At 40.9% G+C, this 21,688-nt stretch overlaps 1 protein-coding gene across 2 annotated transcripts in view; it reads right to left on the reverse strand.

Moving 5' to 3' along the window:
* Nucleotides 1-21,480, reverse strand: part of CTNND2 (catenin delta 2) — a 441,886-nt gene extending 420,406 nt beyond the window's left edge. Inside the window, exons 1-4 of one of the 2 annotated variants that reach the window (XM_062211762.1) lie at nt 21,465-21,480; nt 20,977-21,006; nt 20,475-20,591; nt 4,562-4,734 (exon numbers count right to left, since the gene is read on the reverse strand). In XM_062211762.1, coding sequence (XP_062067746.1) covers nt 4,562-4,734; nt 20,475-20,591; nt 20,977-21,006; nt 21,465-21,480 — 336 coding nt within the window. Of the gene's footprint in view, nt 1-4,561; nt 4,735-20,474; nt 20,592-20,976; nt 21,008-21,464 lie in introns of those variants that run through there. The other variant, XM_062211763.1, reaches the window with a different exon arrangement.
* Between the last annotated feature and the right edge of the window lie 208 nt (nt 21,481-21,688).

Here is a 21,688-nt window from a genome sequence, read left to right on the forward strand (position 1 = left end):
TCCCCACCACCAGCCAGAGTTCCTCATCTCCTTGTCTTTCGCCTCTACCTGATGTGAGCGTGCACCAATAAGCACCAGTAATGTCCCAAACACAATGAACACATCAGCCTCTGGCAGAGGTGAGCAGATGGTGTCTTTATAATTACGATATAGCACAAATGAGGACGTCTGAGACATAAGAGTGAGTGCAGCATTAAACAGACAGGCCGGATCAAAAAGCAACCACAATTCTGCTTCTCACAAAGCTGATTGCTTTTCTAGGATATCCACTATTGTTCAGCTTCATTTTAGAGAATTATCATAGAGTTGTTAATTTCCTGCAGCCAGCAGGCCATTTCCCTAGGATTACGATTGTGCTCCAACTTCAGTTCTGCAGGGAGCACACGGATGGCTTTACAGTCTTGGGCTCCTGCTCCACTTTGTCAGTGCTCTATCTCACGTGCAGACTTTTGTATTCCCTGTATATTTTGTTTGAGAGATGCACTGCTTGCTGAGGCTGTCTCCTGTTTGGAGTTGAGGAGAAACCAACATTTTTTGGGTATCTCCTCTATGCCAGAAGTCTTAAATTCAGGTTTTCATATAATCTGTAGGAAACTGTATGTGAGTGCAAGCTGACAAAACCTGAAGGAGAGCCACTGTCGTTTTCTTCTACTTACCCAGAAGTCTGTGCAATCAAATTATAAAGAATCTGGCCGGTGATGGAGGAACCTGAAGAATATTTGGTGAACCCTGGGCTCAGCTACTGGGAATGTGGCGATTGATTTTGAATAATATCCACCCTTTGCAGTGGGGGTTTCTAATGGGAGGAAATGACTTATGTCCTATAGTTATAGGATCTTATATATGATACGGCAGAATGATGCCTTTAAAACACAAAGCAGGTCTTGCTGCTCTGCTCCAAACTTCCTATTACCTCTTTTCTTCACTCCAAGTAAAAGATCACAATGATCCACTTGGTCTCCTATCACCTTTCAAACTACAGCACCCTATTCTAGCTAGCCTTGCTGACCTGCCACAGGCCAGGCTGCTCTATCCAGGCTCATTGCATCTGCTGTCCCCAAGACAGCCACATAACTCGCTCCTCCTTCTCTTTCATGTCTTCTTCCAACCACTCCTTTCTCTGTGAGGTTCTGGGTTATACTCACTCCATCCCATCCTTGGGATCTTGCTAAACCTATTCTGTATCTGTTTCTTCCCCACAGAAACCATCACCTTTGGATAAACTATGCCATTTGCTCACTCACTATGTTCATTTGCTCAGTCTTCATCCCTGCTGCTGGAACCTAAGTAACAGAAAACGTGTTATTATTTTTACTTCTCCATGCCAACACAAAGGCTCATGGCAGCAGCAGGCACAGACGCAACATCTTGAATGCATCAGTGAATACCCCAGAGATAAACAAATGTGACAGGTAAGAGCCACTCTGTTTTGATTGCGGCACAAAGGCAAGGTTAACTTGAAGGAACAAGGGAGGAGTGGAGAAGTGGCCTACACAGCTGGTGAGACACTGATGAGCAGTGTGGGGGAAGGGACTACTGTACATCAGCTCACAGTGCCAGGGTCTGATAGAAGGGTGGTACTCTCTCCGCTCCAATCCAGCCCCATGAACTCACCCTAGTGTAGGAGAAGAACAACTTCCAAGGATTTAAGTTGAGTAACAGCAGAGCATAGGTATTTCATAAGGTTTTTGTGCTTGTAGTTTTACTTTGGGGCTGGCAAAATGGGGCAAGGCAGGGCACGCACGGATCACCAGCGCCAGAGCCTGGCAATGATCGGTTCATTCCCATTTATTATGTCAGATAAACCACAGCCTTAAAAATGGAAATGAGAATCTTTGAGCATTTACGATACTCCTCTGAAATTGCATTCAGAAGTAATTTATAAGCCAGATAGAAAACCATTTGCTTTACTTTAAATTTACACAATTTTTTTAGACAAAAAAGGAATGTTTTTATGTTGATAGATTTTTGACCTTACTCACTTGGCCTGGCATCTGTTAGTCATAATTTGAACATTCCTTGCACTCATCATACTTTATGACTATAGGATATTCTAAAAATTATTCCAGCCTTGAGAAAATGAGATTTAACACTGCTCAGAATATTGGAAAAAATGTATCACAGGCTTTGAAAAACCACTCAACGTTCTGAACAATGGAGGCATTGCTGGAATGGGATGTCGCTCTCTGCTTTCAAGGCTATCACACTAAATGCAGAGTAAAAACGCTGGCTTACTTGTCCAGCATTTCTCAAACATTACATCGAAGTCACAGGTCCAGGAGGGTAGTCAGTAAAACAGGCCTGGCATACTGCAGCACACAGCTGAAGCCAATCATGGTACCAATAGCCACTGTTAAGCTGAGTAAACAAGACGTCAAGACGTCAAGACGGTCTCAATTCTGTTAGTCAACTGCATCAGAACCTTTCACCTCTTGGTTTGAGAATTCAGACTTGCTCATTCTTCCATCTGGGCAAGACAGTGTACCGGTAACCTCTGCTTCAAGGGTGAGTTATAGCCTTCCACAGTCACGTTTAATGATGACTTCAATCTACAGCTGCGATGCCTTCGCTTTCATAGCTTTGCTACCTTTGCAAGTCAGTAACACTCTCTGATTAAACTTTAAAGCACACTTTTAATGTAGGTAAGGGACAGGTGCTGCATCTCCGTGGAATGTTCTAACCACTTCCTTTTATCCACATTCTTATAGCTCCGCATCGCAAGAATGTAAAAGGGACAAAGGCATTCACAGACAAGGGTGTTGCTTGAAGAAGGCAATCATACTTTTAAAATGTTGTTGGAATAATAATTTAACATTATTAACGGAAATGTAAGGAGAGCTTTTAGTAATGTCAGTATCATATCTGTGAGCTGACTGCAATGCTGGCCCCAGGCCATTCTCATTCGCCCTGCCCCCGCCTCTCTGCAGACAGCGCTTGGGGCCATGTGGGCCTGATACAAAGATGAATACAGCCCTGCCCACAGGTCGCTTTCAGTTTAATTGAAAAGGGAGGTGGATGACTAAGAGCAATAAACTAGTGACAGAGTTGGATTCCGAGGTTACAGGGACCGATGTTGGGGAGCAGTCCAGGGAAGGGTCCGAGGCAGAGGCCGTGCTCAGCAAATGTGGAAAGAACCCCAAACTCCTCCTCCAAATGGGTGGTTTTGGTGTTTCTGGCTTCATTCTACGAACAGAAGCACAGAAACTAAAAAGGCCTATTGCCAGTGAAGGCAAATTTAAAAAGGCTTACGTCAAGGTAGCTCTAATATATTAACCCTGGCAGTTTGATCAAATATATCTTGCACTTCAAAATTCTGTGACCAAAATGTTATACACACATAATACACACACACAAGATATGCACATACTATATAAATATATATATACACTATATCTATACACCATACACACACACACAATATACACAATATAAATATATACTCACACTATATATACACACATAACACACAACACACATACCTATATATACACATCCTATATACACTATATACATACACAATATACACACTATCTACACTCATACTTTTACACCATATATATACACACACACTATATACACACATACATACATATGCACTCACATGCAGTACATTTACATCTTTCTTGAAAAAATAATTTCCCATATGTATATACGTGCTTACACACACAACGTAGCTACACACATACAAATACTATATATATATACACACAATATATATCTATACACATAAACACTACATAGACACACATACTATATATATACACATATATATGCTTATGTCAAACATTTATCTTTCTTGAAAAAATAATTTGCCATATGTATATGCAGACATTATATACATATACACTGTATATATACACATACACACAATATATATACACAGACTATAAATCTATACACCCAATTCACACATATACATGTACACACTCCTATGTAGTACATTTGCATTTTTCTTGAAAAAATAATTTCCCAACTAGCAGCTGCTTCCTTTTTATCAAGAGTCAGTTTTAACCGTAATTAATAAATTTGTGCAGTAAAAGCAGAAGAACAAATTACATGCCTTAAAGAACAATTCGGGGTGCATTTCAAAATTAGACTTGGCAAAGTCTAACTATTCCTAAACTAGTGTAATTACCTTCAGAATAGCTCTGTCTACTTGGTTACACAATTACACTGTTACCTGATATGATTAACCTCAGGGAATAATATACTTTTTTCTGTAGGAGAAAAAATACTATTTTTTCCAGGGACACTCACAAACTCAGTCTCTATTTCCTATTTGTATCACATGTAGGCACAGATAGAGTAACCAGATGCACGCTCACAAATTCATACAGATCAGAGGGATTCAGTGTGAGCGACGCAGACACTCCCAAAGAAAATGTGTTCACCATTCAGGGTCCCTCTATAATCCCATTTTACAATTGCTCTCATTCATTCACAGCACTGCAGGACAGCTTCCCTAAGTTGGGGACACGCCTGCAGAAGGCAGGATGGACCACCACACACCCCTGGTCCCCACCTGTTCCCTAGGAACCCCAATGCAGCAAAGGGCACCTACCTGGCTGAAGCTCTGGCCCCCAGCTCGAGCTTGCGTGCTGCGGGCTGGGAGCTGCGAAGGGGCTGTGTCACCCAGGGCCAGGGTCTGGTTGCTATGGTAGCTGGCCGGATACTGGAAAGACCCTTCAGGTTTGGAATTGAGCTGAAGTGCACTCTGGGAGAGTAGGCTGGGCCCTGCATTGAAAGTCATTTAGAGCAGTCAGCGACAGTGTCAGTGAAGCACAGTTGACATGTATTATTTATTGAGAGTAGCCCAGAATTATCACACGCACATGATTCCAGCCATCCACGCTTTGAATTCTGAGAGATAAAATGACCATATAATTCAACTCCAGCCGTTTCAAAGTTCTCAAAGGAGTAGATTTTTCAAATGATCTCATCCTGACCTACATAGAGACATCTCTTATGAGACAAATTAGTTAATCAGGGAGTTATTTTTGGATCCGGCAATATCAGAAACATTTGAAATAATTTAAAACTCTACCTTCTGATGCACGTTGGTTGTGTTAACATAACTCTACCTCTTTCTTAACGATTTGGATGCTGAGACACTCAAAACCTTCCAATCAGTGACAAATTCTATTGTGTAAAGAGTGATGCAATATCTCCCTGCCAGAACAGCAGACAGGGTAGACAGTGTTTAAAATATTAATAGCTCATTTTACAATGTAGAATTCATCCTGATCTCATATAATCTCAGATGAATAGTAATCTTTGCTATCACAGCAATACACATTGGGAGAACAAAAAGAAGACAGCGTTTTAAGATTGGTACTGCTAATATGGCTGATATAAGTGATGGAGAAATGATAATCAGGTCTTGACACTATAATTCAATTACACTTTGCTCATGAAACTGTGTCTTATTTTCTTACATTTCTATTTCATTGGGATTCTTGCAAGAGTTTGCTCATTTTCTTTTTATGTATGTTTTGTTCAATCCAATTGAATACTCACTTTGGGGGCTAGGAGAAGAGTGGAATTGTATTTGCTTGTGTCCATTGTGCATGCTTGAAAGGTAGCTGAGTAGGAAAAGTGTGAGGGGGCAAAACCTTGTTGAATGCAGATTTTCCCATATTTCTCTGCACAAGGCAGTTCTTTTTTGGTGGAAGGTAATTATGCACAGAGTCTACAGGATACTCAGTGTGCCATCCGTGATGTCCCCCTTCAGTGGTCTCTCCTAGCTCATATAGACTATGAGCATTTTCAAGTTCCTTTTTTCTTTCTTTTTAAGAATACAATTCGACTTTATATTTCAAATGAGGCCCTAGAGTCAACGTGAGAGGACCACTTTTGCATGAAGTGTGTCCTCTTTTCAATAACATCTGTTCACATGATCTTGACTACGTACAACCTCCCCATTCTGAGTCTGTGATGGAGCAAAAAACCAAAACAGAACAAAAGAAACACTTGCCATTGGACATTGCATAATAAGTCGATTAACTAATATGGGTAAGACTTGGTATTTTGGAATCTAAACTGGAAAAATGTCATGGAAGGAAACAAGAGCATCACCATTCAGCCCTGTCTTCATCATGAAGGACATAACGAAAGTACAATTGTAATTCTTTATCTTTTAATTTAAAAAAGTCCCAAGAAAACAGTGTACACTAGACGGTGAGGTTTTCAATGGCCTGCAAAGAGATCATTCAGTCTGCAGTGATGGTGCTCCAGGCCTAATCAGATACAAGATGTTGTGGCCAGGAGCTGCAGAATGCCATTCGGGATGCTAGTACCATGTTCTGTCATTGTGAAATGAGGTCCAGACCATGGGCAAGCTGAGATACAGGAGAGTCTGTGGAAGGAAAGGAGGGGCGGGGTTGGGGGCAGTGGCAACCACACGGAGGAGGAGGAGGAGGAAGTAAGCACCGGGTGGACAGCGATGAACGATGGCCAAGGGTTTCACCCTTGGTCCTTTCTGGAGGTTGCAGCTACACAGAGGACAGTGAACGATGGTGGAAAGCCTTTCTGGGGTTTGTGGTCACCATTCTTCCCAGTGTCGGGCAGCTGCCCACCAAGGTCGGCTTTGGCCACTCCTTTCTGGATAGTCCACCTGGACTCAGTGGTTGCATAGGCCACGCCTCCTCTCCATGATAATGCGTCTCAAGGGTAAGCAAGGTTAAGGCAGATACAACAGTATGTAGAACTTTGAAATGTCAATAGAATAAAGTAGAATCTTTAATTTCATATAGATAATTGGACATGATGCATAAAGGAGAATAGTTACAGGTCCTAATTATTTGTCCTTCAAAGACACTGTATAAATTGGCCCTGATGAACATTCCTGAGTATGTATTTTAGCAATCGAAATAATTTTATATATTCAGAACAGCTTCAAACTAATATCTCTAAAAATCGACAAATGCTATCTGTACAGGATATTAAGCAGAAAAGTAAAGCTGCTTTCAAGAATTTAAATTAAAAATATGAATTATTTGCTCCTGAATTATATATCATGGAATAATCAACTCTGTTTATCTTTTATATAGTCAGTCATACATTCGATCAATACTCAATGAAATCAAATTCAGATTCCGTATCTCATTACTTTGTTCAGACATCTCAAGCACTGAAAACGAGATGTGCTGTGACAAAGGTAATTGCCACACTAAGCAATGCATCATAATATCACAGCACTAACATGTCACCAGCAAGGACAAAGCAGGGTAGTAGCCAAAATTAGAATTATTTTCTCCATTGCTCACTAGGTTTTAAAATGACAGCATTTAGTCATTCTAATTTTAGAGAACACAAATATATGAAAATATGAAAAAGGTTACAATTGTGACAGTTCTTAATTACTTTATAATGGAAGTAAAATGTACCCATAACTAACTCTCCATTAGCTTTATTAACATTACTGTGCACTGGGGTTGAAAATACAAATTTGCCTAAGATTGAAGAAACGCTTGCAGTTTGGGGATTTCAATTATGATTTTTTTTCGTCCAGAAATTTCAACTTCATATCAAGTCTTGCTTGGGCTACAGGTCAAATTAGGGTGCAGTCTGAGAACACGGCGTCTGAGCTGCAGGATGGACGTGATGAGGGAGGAAGGGGTGAGGACGAGAAACAGTCTGGGCCCTGAAGTCCACCCAGGGTAATGGCATGTTCTCTTGGGCACCATCAGTTGCTCGTGGAGAAAGCTGAACTGTGTGCAACAGTGCATGTGTGACCGTCTCGGTCCCGGGATGCAGAAGCCAGTCTGTGATGCATGTGCTTCAAGGACACTAACCTGAAGGGCCATGGAGCCATCTTTAACCACTGTGGACCTTACCTATCGTGGGAGAGGCCTCACAACTGAGGCCAGCAGTCTGCTCCATGTGACTGAGCCCTGTGGGCCGGAAGAGAGGTGACACCATTTTCTGATAAACTGATGACGCTCAAGACGGTGTTCAGCCCTTGGCCTGATCCAAGCTCACTACTCCTAACTAGACAGAGGGAAGATACTCCATGGGAAGTGTACAATTAGTCTTCTTAATTCTACAATGATTCATGAAGCAAAAGCCCTGAGTGCAACACTGACATCTTAGTTTGCTTTCAAATGTACAAACTGATTAGAGATCCTGGAGCAACCTTTAAAGAGAATTTATACTTGTGTCTCTTTTATTATCCCTGAAAGGCGAAATGAGGTATGTAAGCCATCAGACAGCATCATACACTTGTAATATGATGATGCAGTTTAGATCCTTGTCTTCACTTCCAAGTCCAGGAGTTGTTGGCTAACATGAAAGTCACATGCACATCAGTATTTTAAGTTGAATACGTCTCCCTTAAATATAGGTCTCCTTGTTTCTAAGAGAAATCTTCATGCCTCAGATATGGCATACCCTCAGCGAACTGCTGCTGAGATTCCAGGTGCTGGCAGGGGAAGCTTGCTGCCTACAATTAGTGGGACAAAGCCAACCTCAGTAGACGTAGAGGTCAAAATGATCCTTTTCTACATAAAGCCTGCCTTATATTTACATAACCAGAGATGAGGATGAGGATGAAGATGGTGATGGTACCATCAGCTAACCTTCAGGGAGTACTTCTTATCAGAGTCCAAGTACTGTCCTAGTAAACTATTGACCCTCGGGAACCCCCCATGGAGGAAGGACCTATCATCCCCACTCACATTAAGGGACCGGAGGAAGCCCCTGAGACCACAGAGTGGTGATGGGCTTGGGATGTGAGCACAGCAGTGTGGTGTCAGAGTGTGTTCTAACTGTACCTGCAACTTACTCTGTCCACAAATCTTAGTCTCTCCAAATGTAGCACGAGCGAGATGATGCACGTCAATGTGCTTGGAAAAGTATGAACTGCTCTCTGGATGCCAGCTGTTGTGGCTGTCTCATGATCGCATGATGTGGTCACATGGTATGATGATGCTACCTCCTGGCTTGGTTTGCTTGTCCTGAAAACCTTTTGACAGTTCTGGGTACTATCCCAGATCTCACTCCACATTTTCTTTCAACACCATTTACAAAGGAGACATCCACAGCTTGGCTCATTAAAGTGGCCTGCTTGAAATAGAAAGCAAAACAAAACAAAAACAACAAACCACAAAGCCCAGCACCAAGCTGAAAGATGAGGAATTAAAATATTTAGGGACTAACAGAAAGTTCTCCCCATATCCTCCGCCTGAAATTCCCTTCTTTATCAACCTCAAATTCATCCTCATATTTCAGGAGCTATTTAAATGTCATTTCCTCCTTGCAGCCTGCCTTGATGTCCAAGGGAAAATTAACTCTACCCCACTACTGGTTCCTAAACACCCTAAACAGACCAGATTCTGAGAAATTTTAACTGTTAAGCAAGGGAACATGCATGGTGTTGCACAGTAACAGGTTATTGGGAAGGAAGAGAATAGGATGAAAGCAGAGATTCTGGATTATTTTACGATTTATTTTATATATTTGAAGGATAGTGTTACAGAGAGATAGTGGGAGAGACAGAGATCTATCTGCTGGTTCACTCCCTAGTAGCCCCAGTGGCTAGGGCTGGGCCACAGCAAAGCCAGGAGCCAGGAGCTCCACCAGGTCTTTCATGTGGGGACAGAGGCTCAAAGACTTTGGCCATCCTCTGCTGCTTTCCCAGGTACATTAGCAGGGAGATGGATCAGAAGTGGACTAATTGGGACTCGAACCAGCAGCCATATGGGACGCCAGCACTGCAGGCAGCAGCTTTACCCACTACACCATGGTGTCAGCCCTGATTCTCGATTTTTAACGTGATTGATAGTACAATGCTGTGTTTCCAGGGAGGAGAGACCAGAGAGCAGGATTCCTCACACTGCAAAGCATACAAATCTGCAGTAATTAAGGAGGTTCAGGTAGCATTGGGGAGGGATAGAAAGGTTCATAATAAAGAATCATTTGGGGACCAGAGTGGTGGCACAACAGGTAAAGCCACCACTTGAAATTCTGGCATCTCATATAAAGAGCATTGGCTGCTCCACCTGTGACCCAGCTCCCTACTAATGGACCTGGGAAAGCTGCAGGGGTGGCCCAAGTGCCCTGTCGCCCCTGTGGGAGATCAGGATGGAGCTGCAGGATCCTTGCTTTTGCCTGGCTCAGCCACAGCCTTTGTTTCTTTTTTTTTTTTTATTTTAATTTTTAATTTTTTTTTTATTTTTTATTTTATTTTTGACAGGCAGAGTGGACAGTGAGAGAGAGAGACAGAGAGAAAGGTCTTCCTTTTGCCGTTGGTTCACCCTCCAATGGCCGCCGCGGTAGCGCGCTGCGGCCGGCGCACCGCACTGATCCGAAGGCAGGAGCCAGGTGCTTCTCCTGGTCTCCCATGGGGTGCAGAGCCCAAACACTTGGGCCATCCTCCACTGCACTCCCTGGCCACAGCAGAGAGCTGGCCTGGAAGAGGGGCAACCGGGACAGGATCGGTGCCCCGACCGGGACTAGAACCCGGTGTGCCGGCGCCGCAAGGCGGAGGATTAGCCTAGTGAGCCGTGGCGCCGGCCTCTTTGTTTCTTTATTTTTTTATTTTTTATTTTTTTGACAGGCAGAGTTAGATAGTGAGAGAGAGAGAGAGAGACAGAAAGGTCTTCCTTTACCGTTGGTTCACCCTCCAATGGCTGCTGTGGCCGGCGTGCTGCGGCCAGCGCACCGCGCTGATCCGAAGCCAGGAGCCAGGTGCTTCTCTTGGTCTCCCATGCGGGTACAGGGCCCAAGGACTTGAGCCATCCTCCACTGCACTCCCGGGCCACAGCAGAGAGCTGGATTGGAAGGGGGGCAACTGGGACAGAATCCGTCGCCCTGACCGGGACTGGAACCCGGTGTGCCAGCGCCGCAAGGCGGAGGATTAGCCTAGTGAGCCGCGGTGCCGGCCCAGCCACAGCCTTTGTGACCATTTGAGAACTGAATCAGTAAACATAAGATCTCTCCCTTTCTCTTCCCCTCTGTGTGTCTCTCCTTCTCCCTGTCTCTCCCTCTCTCTCGGACACTCTGCCTTTTAAAGAAACAAATTTTTAGACAAATATTCATTTTAATTTAAAGCTCACTGAGGCCTATGATTTAGTGACACATCTGTGTCTACTCATTGTAAGGTGATGTGCTGGTCTGCTTAGTCAAACATCTATCTCAGAAAACAACAAATTAAATAAATGAGAGTGGAAAAGCTGAAGCTCTCATCCTGTGAAACTCCTATGTGAAGGCTGGGAAGGAGTGTGTGTACTAGGGATCAGTTTTTGGAGATGATAGGTTTAATTTCTCAGAGTTAAGATGGTGGGAGATATGTATAGTTGTTAGAATGGGAAGCTGGCTTGATTTTAGTACCGGCTCTAACTGAACCAGACTAACTTAATCTTTGTGGGTGTGAAATAAGTTCCAAGGTCTGACTTTAAATAAATGCAAATGAAATTTTAGGACACAGGTGTAGCTGTCAAGGTCATCAATAGTGGAAGCAAAAGTCACCAGAGCAAGATAGAATTCATACATTTAACTCCGAAGGATCAGTTTGCCATTAACAAGAAAGCATGAACCGAACAAAGCTCGGGTCTTGAACATATTTTGTGAGGCTGTTACTTCAGGCCAATCAAAAGAGTAAGCACACAAATTGAGATGGACAAGTTCAGGACTGGATACCTCAGAGAGGCAGCTTTGTTTAAATCTGTGTTTGTCAAAAATCACAGAAACATTATTTACTCTTAGGCTACATTTACTCTTCACAATGATTTAAAGACATATTTTTATGTAGGTCATGAAGACAACCACACAAAGACACACACACTGTGACTGGTGGAGAAGGGGAACTCGTTTCTATACTCCGATACCTGGTGTTGGTGGAAGGTTAAGCACAATTGGAAGGTTCAGAATTTTTTTACTTAGGGGCCGGCGCTGTGGCACAGCAGGTTAACACCCTGGCCTGAAGTGCCGGCATCCCATATGGGCTCTGGTTCAATTCCCAGCTACTCCACTTCTGGCACAGCTCTCTGCCATGGCCTGGGAAAGCAGTAGAAGATGACCCAAGCCTTTGGGCCCCTGCACCTGCATGGGAGACTGGAGGAGGCTCCTGGCTCCTGGCTTCAGATCAGTGCAGCTCCAGCCATTGCAGCCAATTGGGGAGTGAACCAGCAGATGGAAGATCTCTCTCTCTCTCTGTCTCTCTACCTCTCCTCTCTCTGTGTAACTCTGAATTTCAAATAAAAAAAAGAATTATTTTACTTAAATGAGAGTAATTCTCAGAGCAACACTAAGTACAAAGAAAGGGAAATATTTTCATAGAAAATACTTGGTAAGAGTAAAGGAACTGGGCGATAGAAATTATATAAAAAGGGCTTTTATAAATTATATAACCAATGAGAAAAATTCATGTTTGTGAGATCATTGAGCTGACCTAGACACTAGTCACATCTAACTGCAAATTCACTGTAGGACAAAAACACTGACCTTGCTTCAATGGCACTACTGGTCAGTGTCATTTCCAACACAAGTTGCGTTTTGAGAATTCTGGAAGCTCTTGCCAACCTGCACACTTAGGACAAGAGGGAGCGAGTGGTGATCACCTGGCGTTTCCTTCTAGTCTTCAGTAGTAACTGAAATCCTCATGAGGAGGAGTTCATCCACGACATTCCCTGAATGAGTAGTTCACTATTCTGCTGTTCCACAGATTAGCCAAGGCAAGACGCTCCAGGGGGCTGTTAGGCAAGGAAGGCTGCAGCTGATGTGGGGGTTCCACAGGCAGGGGTGGCTTGAACTCCCACTCCTAGTATTTTTTTTTTTAAAAAGATTAACTTATTTATTTGAGAGGTAGAGTTACAGACAGACAGAGAGAAAGGTCTTCCATCCACTGGTTCACTCCCCAGTGGCTGCTATGGCCAGAGCTGAGCCCATCCAAAGCCAGGAGCCAGGAGCTTCTTCTGGGTCTCCCAAGCGGGTGCAGGGACCCAAGCACTTGGGGCATTTTTTACTGCTTTTCCAGGCCATACCAGAGAGCCAGATCAGATGAGGAGCAGCAGGGACATGAACCAGCACCCATATGGGATGCCAGTGCCACAGGCAGAGGCTTAGCCCACTATGCCACAGTGCTGGCCCCATTCCTAGTTACCATCTGCAGAACATCTATGTCACTTAGCCAGTTGCTTTCCATGTGTAATCCTTTATGTGAAAATCAGAACTTTAATGGTGCCAGAAATATAGACGTACTCATTTAGTTTCTAAGCTGCTTTTGGATTCAACTGATTTTATTGGCCTAATTAGTAAGCTTTTTCAAATTTTACTATTATAGGTAGAACAATCCAAGATTGGTAAAGTGTTCACACTGTGCAATAACTCACTCAGTTTCAGACAATGAGCAAAATTACATTTATAACAAAACTAAACTTCAAATATATAACTAAAGGATTTTATTGTGCATGGGATATTGTGTGTTATAATCACAGAATGGTATTTTTATAGCTCACTCCAGTTTCCAATTACTTCTTTATAAAGTTTTGTCTTTGGATGATTTATCATTAAAAATTAATATAGCACCAAGAGAAGAAAAGCAGTACTTCTTTATAAATTGTCTCAAGAGGAGATTCACATTTCTCACTCTCCATAATTGTAAAAAGAAATACAAAATTAATATACATCAATTCTGAAGAAACCAAACCTATGATCTCAATCCAATGAAGGCTACAATTTATATATGGGATTAAATTGATTTAAAGAATAAATTGTAGGGGCCAGTGTTGTGTAGCAGGTAAAGTGTCTGCCTGTGATGCTGGCATTCCATATGGGTACTGGTTTGAGTCCTGGCTGCTCCACCTTGGATCCAGCTCCCTGCTAATGGCTTGGTTAAAGCAGCAGTAGGTGGACAAAGTGTCTGGGTTTCTGACACCCTTGTGAGAGACCAGCTCTGGTCACTGTGGCCATCTGGAGAGTGAACCAGTGGATGAAAGATCTCTTGCTCTCTCCTCTCTCGGTCTCTCCCTCTCTCTACATAACTCTTTCATATAAATAAATAAATCTTAAAAAAAATAAAAACAAGACCAAGTTGTTGATTTGCCCAACATCACAGACTCTCCCCCAGATTTCTGCATGGCTTGCATGTGCACTTCCTTCTGGCCTCCCATCCAACGTCATCCTCTCTTCCAGGGATTCCCAAACTTTCTGAAAAGTTATGGAGGTCCTCAAGAGCTTTCAATGATACGGGCCGTATATAACACTATTTCTTGGAGGTGTTTCAAAGAGGAGAATGCTCAGCACTTGTCCCTGAGACGTCAGAACAACAAAGCTATCCTATGTCACGAGCTTTCTGGAAAACTCCACTGGGGACCTTCACGGGAGAAAAGGCATGGAAAGGCAAACACTCTCACTATTTCTGGGAAGACACTGTGACTCTGAGAGTCCCCTGCCAAGGCCACAGAAACCTCCAGGACTTCCAAGCACACTGTGAGGAGCCCTGCTCCACAAGGGTTCTCTAAATGTTCACAGCAAAATGCAATGAAAAGATTATTATTTTGGTTTAAAAGCTTTAAGAGATCCACACATGGTGTTTTATGACATGCATTTTCACGAATGTTTTTAAAAGCCATGTGTGCATGGATGTATTCGTCCCCTATCCCTGGCCTGACTCCAATGTTCCTTAGGCCGTTATCTACCTGACCTTCCAAGATGCACAGGGTCGATTCCAGCCTTTCTCACCAGCATGCAAATGGCATAAGGCGAGATACTGACTGCCAATAAATGCTTACTCTGGACACTTAACAGAAGGAATGCCAGTATCACCCACCCGTGCCTACAGTGATATAATAAAACCCAGGTCAGTAATTCATTCAGTGACTGTAATGTTTTAGTATTTGGGGGGCATTCCCTGGAGACCACTCCCCTTCCACAGCCTCCCAGGGGAAAGGCTGCTTGTTCTACAGCTTTCTCCTAGGGACTCTGAGGTGGTGGCTGCTTCTCACTCCTGCGCTACCTGCTCTGCTACTGCCACGCTTTGACCAGCTCGACTTTCATCCTCCTGTCTCTGCTTTGGGCATCTGTGGTGCCTTGACAATTTCGAAACCAGGAACTTCCAGCCAGACACACTTTGCTTGATCCCGGAAGACATGGATAACCCAGAGAGCGGTGTGTTTAATGAGAAATCTGAAGTTTTCTTGGGCTTAGGGAATCACAAGGACCTTTTCCTACATGTCACCTGTTTCTTCCTGGGATCCACCTGTTTTCCCTCTGCCTCTGCTCACACTTACTGTCTGTGTCGCTGCTCTTCCTGCCGGCCCCGCCCCACACACCAAGGGTACTGAGAGAAGTGAGAGTAAGTGAATCTTGAAAGAAATCAAGGCGATGCACCCAACAGCTTCAGACCTGGATGCCGCGACACACTTCCGGGAAGGAGGCGGTCCTGGCTGTGTTTTAAGAACTTGGACCACACAGGATATGATGAAGCGATTTCACAGGGAACAAGCGATCTGAGATGAGCTCAGCTAACTTAAAGCGATGCATTTTCAAGAAGTGGGTTCTCCAGATGTCAGGCCACAGGCCTGGCCACTGGTGGAGACAGGAAGGAGTGGGCATTCAATTCAGGTCTCTGCCTCTGCCCAGGGTTCAAGGCCCCGGTGTCTACTATAACACAAAACATGGCAAACGAATGAGCTCTTACATTCTGAGCCAATGAAGTTAATGCTTTTATCATTTTGATTCATGTAATTTTTCTGAAAACCTTACACCCTAGACTGCTTCTGCATCCTTGTGTGCCATGCTCACCAGGAATTACAAGATCATTCACTTCAGAACAGTGCCTCTCACCTTTATGATTATTGTTGTTGCATAAAAATATATGGGATTACCTTTTATAGCATTTTAATTACCTGATCTGTCAAAGATTCTCTTGTGAATTAAGGATATTCACAGTCATTAAATGAAATGATGCACTGTAAATCAACAGTGAATAATATATTCACCTCTGACAAACTACATATGATTATTCTATTTGGATTCTGCCTGCTCTGAATGCTAATCTACATGCTTGAGAACTGATACTTAAACACATTCTGATTTGAAAACTCAGAGTCCGATGACATGCTTTTCACCACAATATTCAGCCTACATTAGGCCCTAAGGTTTTCTTCCCACTGAACAGCATATTTTTCTAGAATAGGGTTGAATATTAATTCTTAATATGCTACAGAGATAATTACTATTTCAAAATACAATATTTAAGATAAGCTGGTTTTTTCTAAGCTGTCCTTTCTACTGCTGATTTTGATGACAGTATGCCCAAGGTACAGTCATCCTTTTCTCTTCGCTTGTATCTCCAAGGAAGCATGGACTAATAAAGGACTTGGTGCATTCCGGCCACGCTAGGCATCACGTGAGAAGCTAGTGGCCCCGACCTCCCGACAGTAAAAAGCTTTTTGCTGCGGCTGTTGCATTCTGTTTTGTCCCAGTAAAGCAAGAGCAATCTCTGAAGCAATTCTCCCAGTGACTCAGTGACACATATTTGTTAGAATTCAAACAACACAGTCGGCAGTCTCAAGTAAGTGGTGGATGGCAAAGGTTGTACAAACGATTTACATGCTGTTTAGGATAGCACTTTAAAAAACATCCAAAATGCCAGAACACCCGGATAGCTACACAACAGTTACTGCTTGCTTTAGGGTCAGGAAGACAGGGTCACTGGAATTCAAATTTTGTTTCAATGAGCCCTTGGATGAAAAATAGGAAAAGCTTTTAACTACAACAAATTAAGTGGTTGAGGTTGCTTTACATTTTCGTTATTTTTCAGGCTGGATTTAAACTTATTTAACATTATTTTAGTCCCTTCTGAGTTGGTAGTAAGAGGCTGGTTCTCAAAGGCAGAGTGCCAGGTTCAATTTAGCACTAGCGAATTCATTGCTAATCTAGCTGATTGAATAATCACAAGGGACTTTCCCTAATGAGGTGAAATGTGTCAAAGAGTCACTACCTATCTATTTGCTATGTTGCTACACCAAGGACATACATACGGTCAATTGTTCTGTTATTTAGTAGGCTGCAGTGTTGATTATTCCCCTGCCCATCCCCCCCACAGACTGGCTCTTTGGCTTCTGGCTGGGGCAATCCCCTGCTGTGTCCAAGCTGTTGAACTCCGCTAGGGGTTTCTTGATTTCCCTGCAAGTCTCAGGGTGGTGAGGGCTTCTTTCTGTGTGTTGCCATCCCCTGTCTACCCCACCATGCACTGTTTGCTCCCTTAATCTCATCCACTGCTTCGTAAATAAGTCCCATCATTAAATTCCCTTCAGGTAAACTCTGAGTAGAACCTATATCCCTTCTGCACCCTACCCATATACAGCAGCTGAGGCGTCAGGGAGCCTCCTAAACCTTGAATTAGCCGTATGGATGCCCTAAGTGATCCTTATCTATCCAGCACTTAAACACTATTTACCTAAAATTTACTCAGTGACTTCAATGTTAATGGGACCCTGAAAATGTTAAAATGAAATGTTTCTTAAGGAACAAATCTGTATTTCACTACAGTGCACAGTCCTTTGGCACAAAATTCGGGGGTGATATTTTGATCACCTGTTTTTTATTTCTTTTCCTTTCTTCAAACCAGGGTGCAGGAGTTTGCAGAAATAATAATCAACCAATATCTTAGGCATTTTCAAAAAGATAATTCAACATATATAATAAAATGAAGTGATTAACCTTTCTAAAAAATAAAAATTTAGCAGTTATGAAACATTTGTAAAAAAATCCTACTAGAGTATTTAATTTACCTATCATAAAGATATACTATTTGCTGGTGACTTTTGAATACATGTTGCAGGTAAACAAAAGTAAATGCCAAAAATCCGCTCCATTTGTCTTAGGTGTAACAGTTTCTGAACAAAGAAAGCTTGCTTTTATCATTTGTTCTAGAGTTTTAAAAAATTTTCTATTTATTTTATGCATTTATCTCTTCTAGCACTTAATTGTCTCTTCTACTATTTTATTTGACAATACCTTCTCTTGCATTGCTTTTATCATTTTCATGTTCCTAGTTTCTTTTTTTTAAAAAATGTATTTAGGTTCTTTAAAGATTTATCAAAAATAAATGCAACATTCTTTCATTTTGTCTGTTTTTAAAATAAAGATTTCCTCTGAATACACTTTTAATCATAGAATGTTTCTGCTTTATTTGCCTTATGTAAGAAATTTTGTTTTTGCTTCCATTATTATTCAGTAGATAACCAGCATGTTTCTTAGTTTAATTTGATCACATTTTTGCTTATTATTTTATTTACTCTTATTTTTGTGGATTTTGCCTATGTATCTTCCAGTATCTTATCAATTTTTGTAAGCTTCCCTTGGATATACATAATAAATGTATGCTATCTTTCAATGTATAAAACCTGAAAATTTATTTAATACTTTCACTTGTTACTTTTTTATTCCAACTTTTAGTGGTTTTTTTTCTCCTAGTATTCTATTGGAGTAATGTGCACTGACGTGTCTACAATAATATTTTTCATAAATTTCTATATTTTTAATGTTTTGGGTTAATACTCATAACAGATGTTATGCTGTTTGGTGCATACATGTTCATTTATCTTTTGTGTGAGTTGATCATGTCTGTATAAGTTAGTTTCACTTGAGGACCCTGATCAGTGCTTCTGTACTAAATTCTACTTGATTTCATATTATTCATCTAATCCGACACTTGGAATTCGTTGTATTTGCTGGCATGACTCTGTCTAATTTCAGCTTTTACTTCATTGAGTGTGACTCTATAAAACATTGCATAACTGTTTTATCTTTACTAGAAATTTTAATGTTTATTCTTTGTAGTGGAAAATTCAGTGTGTTTACTGTAATTAAACTTATATACTTGAATTACCCTTTATAATAATTGCTTGTGTCTTAGGTGACTCATTCTCTTTTCTGTACCTTCCATTTATTATAGGTTACCCTTTGTCATAAACTAACAATCAATTATGTTACTCTGTTATTACATGAAAGGGGAGCTATTCACTATCATGCCCCTTTCCTTGCAAGATACATTACTCCATTTCTACATGTGTTTCAAACATTAAAGGCATCGCAGCTACAATTACCCCTACAAGAGAAACATATTAAATGAGTCTGAGGAAGAACAGGTAACAATGTGCTTTTAAAAATACGAAATAATGAGAACAAGCATAATATCAACCACGCAATTTATTTAAAAATTAAGGGGATGCATATGGGTGTAAGTAAATCTGAATATTCATAATGATGTTATCTTAGGAGTAGTGATATTAGAAAATTAGAGAAAATTAGCTAATACAAAAAGTAAATGGTTTTCAAGATAAATATGCTATCTTGTTCTTATGTCTTCCTTTTCTATGTCAAACTTTAATAGGCAATGGAGGAAATTTTATTTTTTTAAGTTAAGGGATAAAATGCTTCAACAACTTTGGATGCAAAATTACTAGGGTAATGTACGTTTTACTGATTTAATTTTTACCTTTTGTGAGATTTCATTAAAGTAAGTCCAGAGAATTTTATGATTTATTAAAAAGAGGCACATTTCAAGTCCTACCAGTCTGCATTAATAAGTTTCAATCACTCTTATTGAAAAATATGTAAATGGAGATAAAGAACTATTTAAATATTCTGCTGGAATCCACACAGTAAGTCCAAGTTAAATACAGAAATGTAAGCAGTGAGGCTGGCACCGTGGCATATCAGGTTACGTCACTGCCTACAGCCGTGCTGGAATCCTGTATGGACGCTGGTTAGAGTCCCAGATGTTCTACTTCCAACCCAGTTCCCTGTTAATGCGCTTGGGGAAGCAGCAGAAGATGACCCAAGTGCTAGGGATCCCACACCCATGTGGGAGACCCAGAAGAAGCTCCTGGCTCCTGGCTTAGGGTTGGCAAAGCTCCAGCAGTTGTGGCCGTTTGGGGAGTGAACCAGTGGATGGAAAACCTCTCTCTCTCTGTCTCTCCCTCTCTCTCTCTGTACTCTGCCTTTCAAATAAACTAAACAAATATTTTTTTTAAAAAAAGAAATGTAACAATTGCATATTACTTTGATAGAGTACTAAATAGTTAATATTGTCTGTATTATATTTTTTTTCTATTTTGTTACGTAAGTGCTGTTTTTTAAGATCTCTACTCACAGTGATCTGTATGAATAAGGCATTTATAGTTAATTTTAAAGCAAACTTTTTGTTGACTGAACAAATGATGCATTTGTAAAGTGTGCTAGCCTTGGTGCTGAAAAGGGTATCAGAGCATTGGTGAGCATCACCAGTCCATCAGTAATTGGTGACAAGTCTAGATGTTAACTACGGACTTAAGAGAGTTTATCATCCAATGTCAGTTGAGTGGAGTAAGGTATGAACAGAGTCACTGAAAGTGGAGTAAAGCAAGTACAAAAGTAACCTTAAGTCCTAATTAGTTATGGTGCATGACATTGATTATATTGGAAAAATAATGACATAATACTCCTATATTTTAACTGTCTTCAAGTGTAATTGCCGTTTAACTCACTTTCACTTGTGGAATAATCCTGTGGGTCCAATATTCCTGATTCCTGTAGTGATCTAATACATGAGTCCACCAGTTCAAGACCTGTTGTAAGTTCATCTTCGATATCTTTTTGACCATCTGAAATAAAATATTTTAAAGTGATAAACAAATGTAAGATATGTTAATGTTAAAGTTAAAACTTTAGATCATCATTTAACCACAAACATTCTTCTAACCAAATGTATGACCTCAATGGAGTTTTTATTTGATATCACATTGCAACCCTTCACAATCAAGCATTCAAACCAAGGTCAGTCAATTCCATGCATCCTTGAAGAATATAAAGTTACTCAAGAACTCCCCATAAGTTATGAGCTATCATATCAACTTCATTTAACCTTTACCCTGTGTCATATTTCTTTTCCTATTCACTGTTATAAGTCTCTTCCTAAAGGTTGTAAGAAAATTAATCAGTGGAGATACATATAGAAGTGCAAGTGTTCATCAAAAAGCTATACTTTACCTTGTGACTGCCAGTGAAACTGCTCTTCTGCTGAACTGTAAAAAAGAGAATACACAGATATAATGCATTGATTAGAAAATAAAGTATCCTAGTCTATAAGACACAAAGGCACATTAGAGTAGTAGTGCTGGCTCGCTGGCACTTCCTTTATTTCCTCACTGAGAAAAGGGATCCAATTTTGATATAATCTCAATTTTCATCCACTTATTGTACAGTCTTTTGATCCAATGGGATTAGTGCAATGTAAATGGACAATGTTCAGTAGTTTTCACAACACCATCTCATTTTTTGCAAAGCCCAACACATTAGACTCATTCCTTAAAATAGCTTCTCTGTATATGTAGTTTTTACCCAATTTTAGTTATTTTAAAATACAAGTCTGACTTTTAAAGTTAAAATACTTTACCACCAACTGATTATAATTATAAAATTATCACTTAACAATACATCTTGTGAGATGATCTAGGCCAAAAGAATTGTTCATATACATGTTATATCAGACATTGTACAGAGTGGATCCATGTAAGTTATATAGCTCTATTTTAAATGACTTTTTATATATGAAATATATAAATAAATGTAACACTTCTAAACATGAATGACTCTTTCACCAGTATGTGTGAACCCTTCCTATATGCTCCTTTTTACATGTCAAAATTGGTGAGAAAACTAGAAGTCAATTATTGACAGGCATCATTTTGAGAATGATTTT

This window comes from Lepus europaeus, chromosome 15 (assembly GCF_033115175.1).
Source record: "Lepus europaeus isolate LE1 chromosome 15, mLepTim1.pri, whole genome shotgun sequence".
NCBI classification, from domain to species: Eukaryota; Metazoa; Chordata; class Mammalia; order Lagomorpha; family Leporidae; genus Lepus; species Lepus europaeus.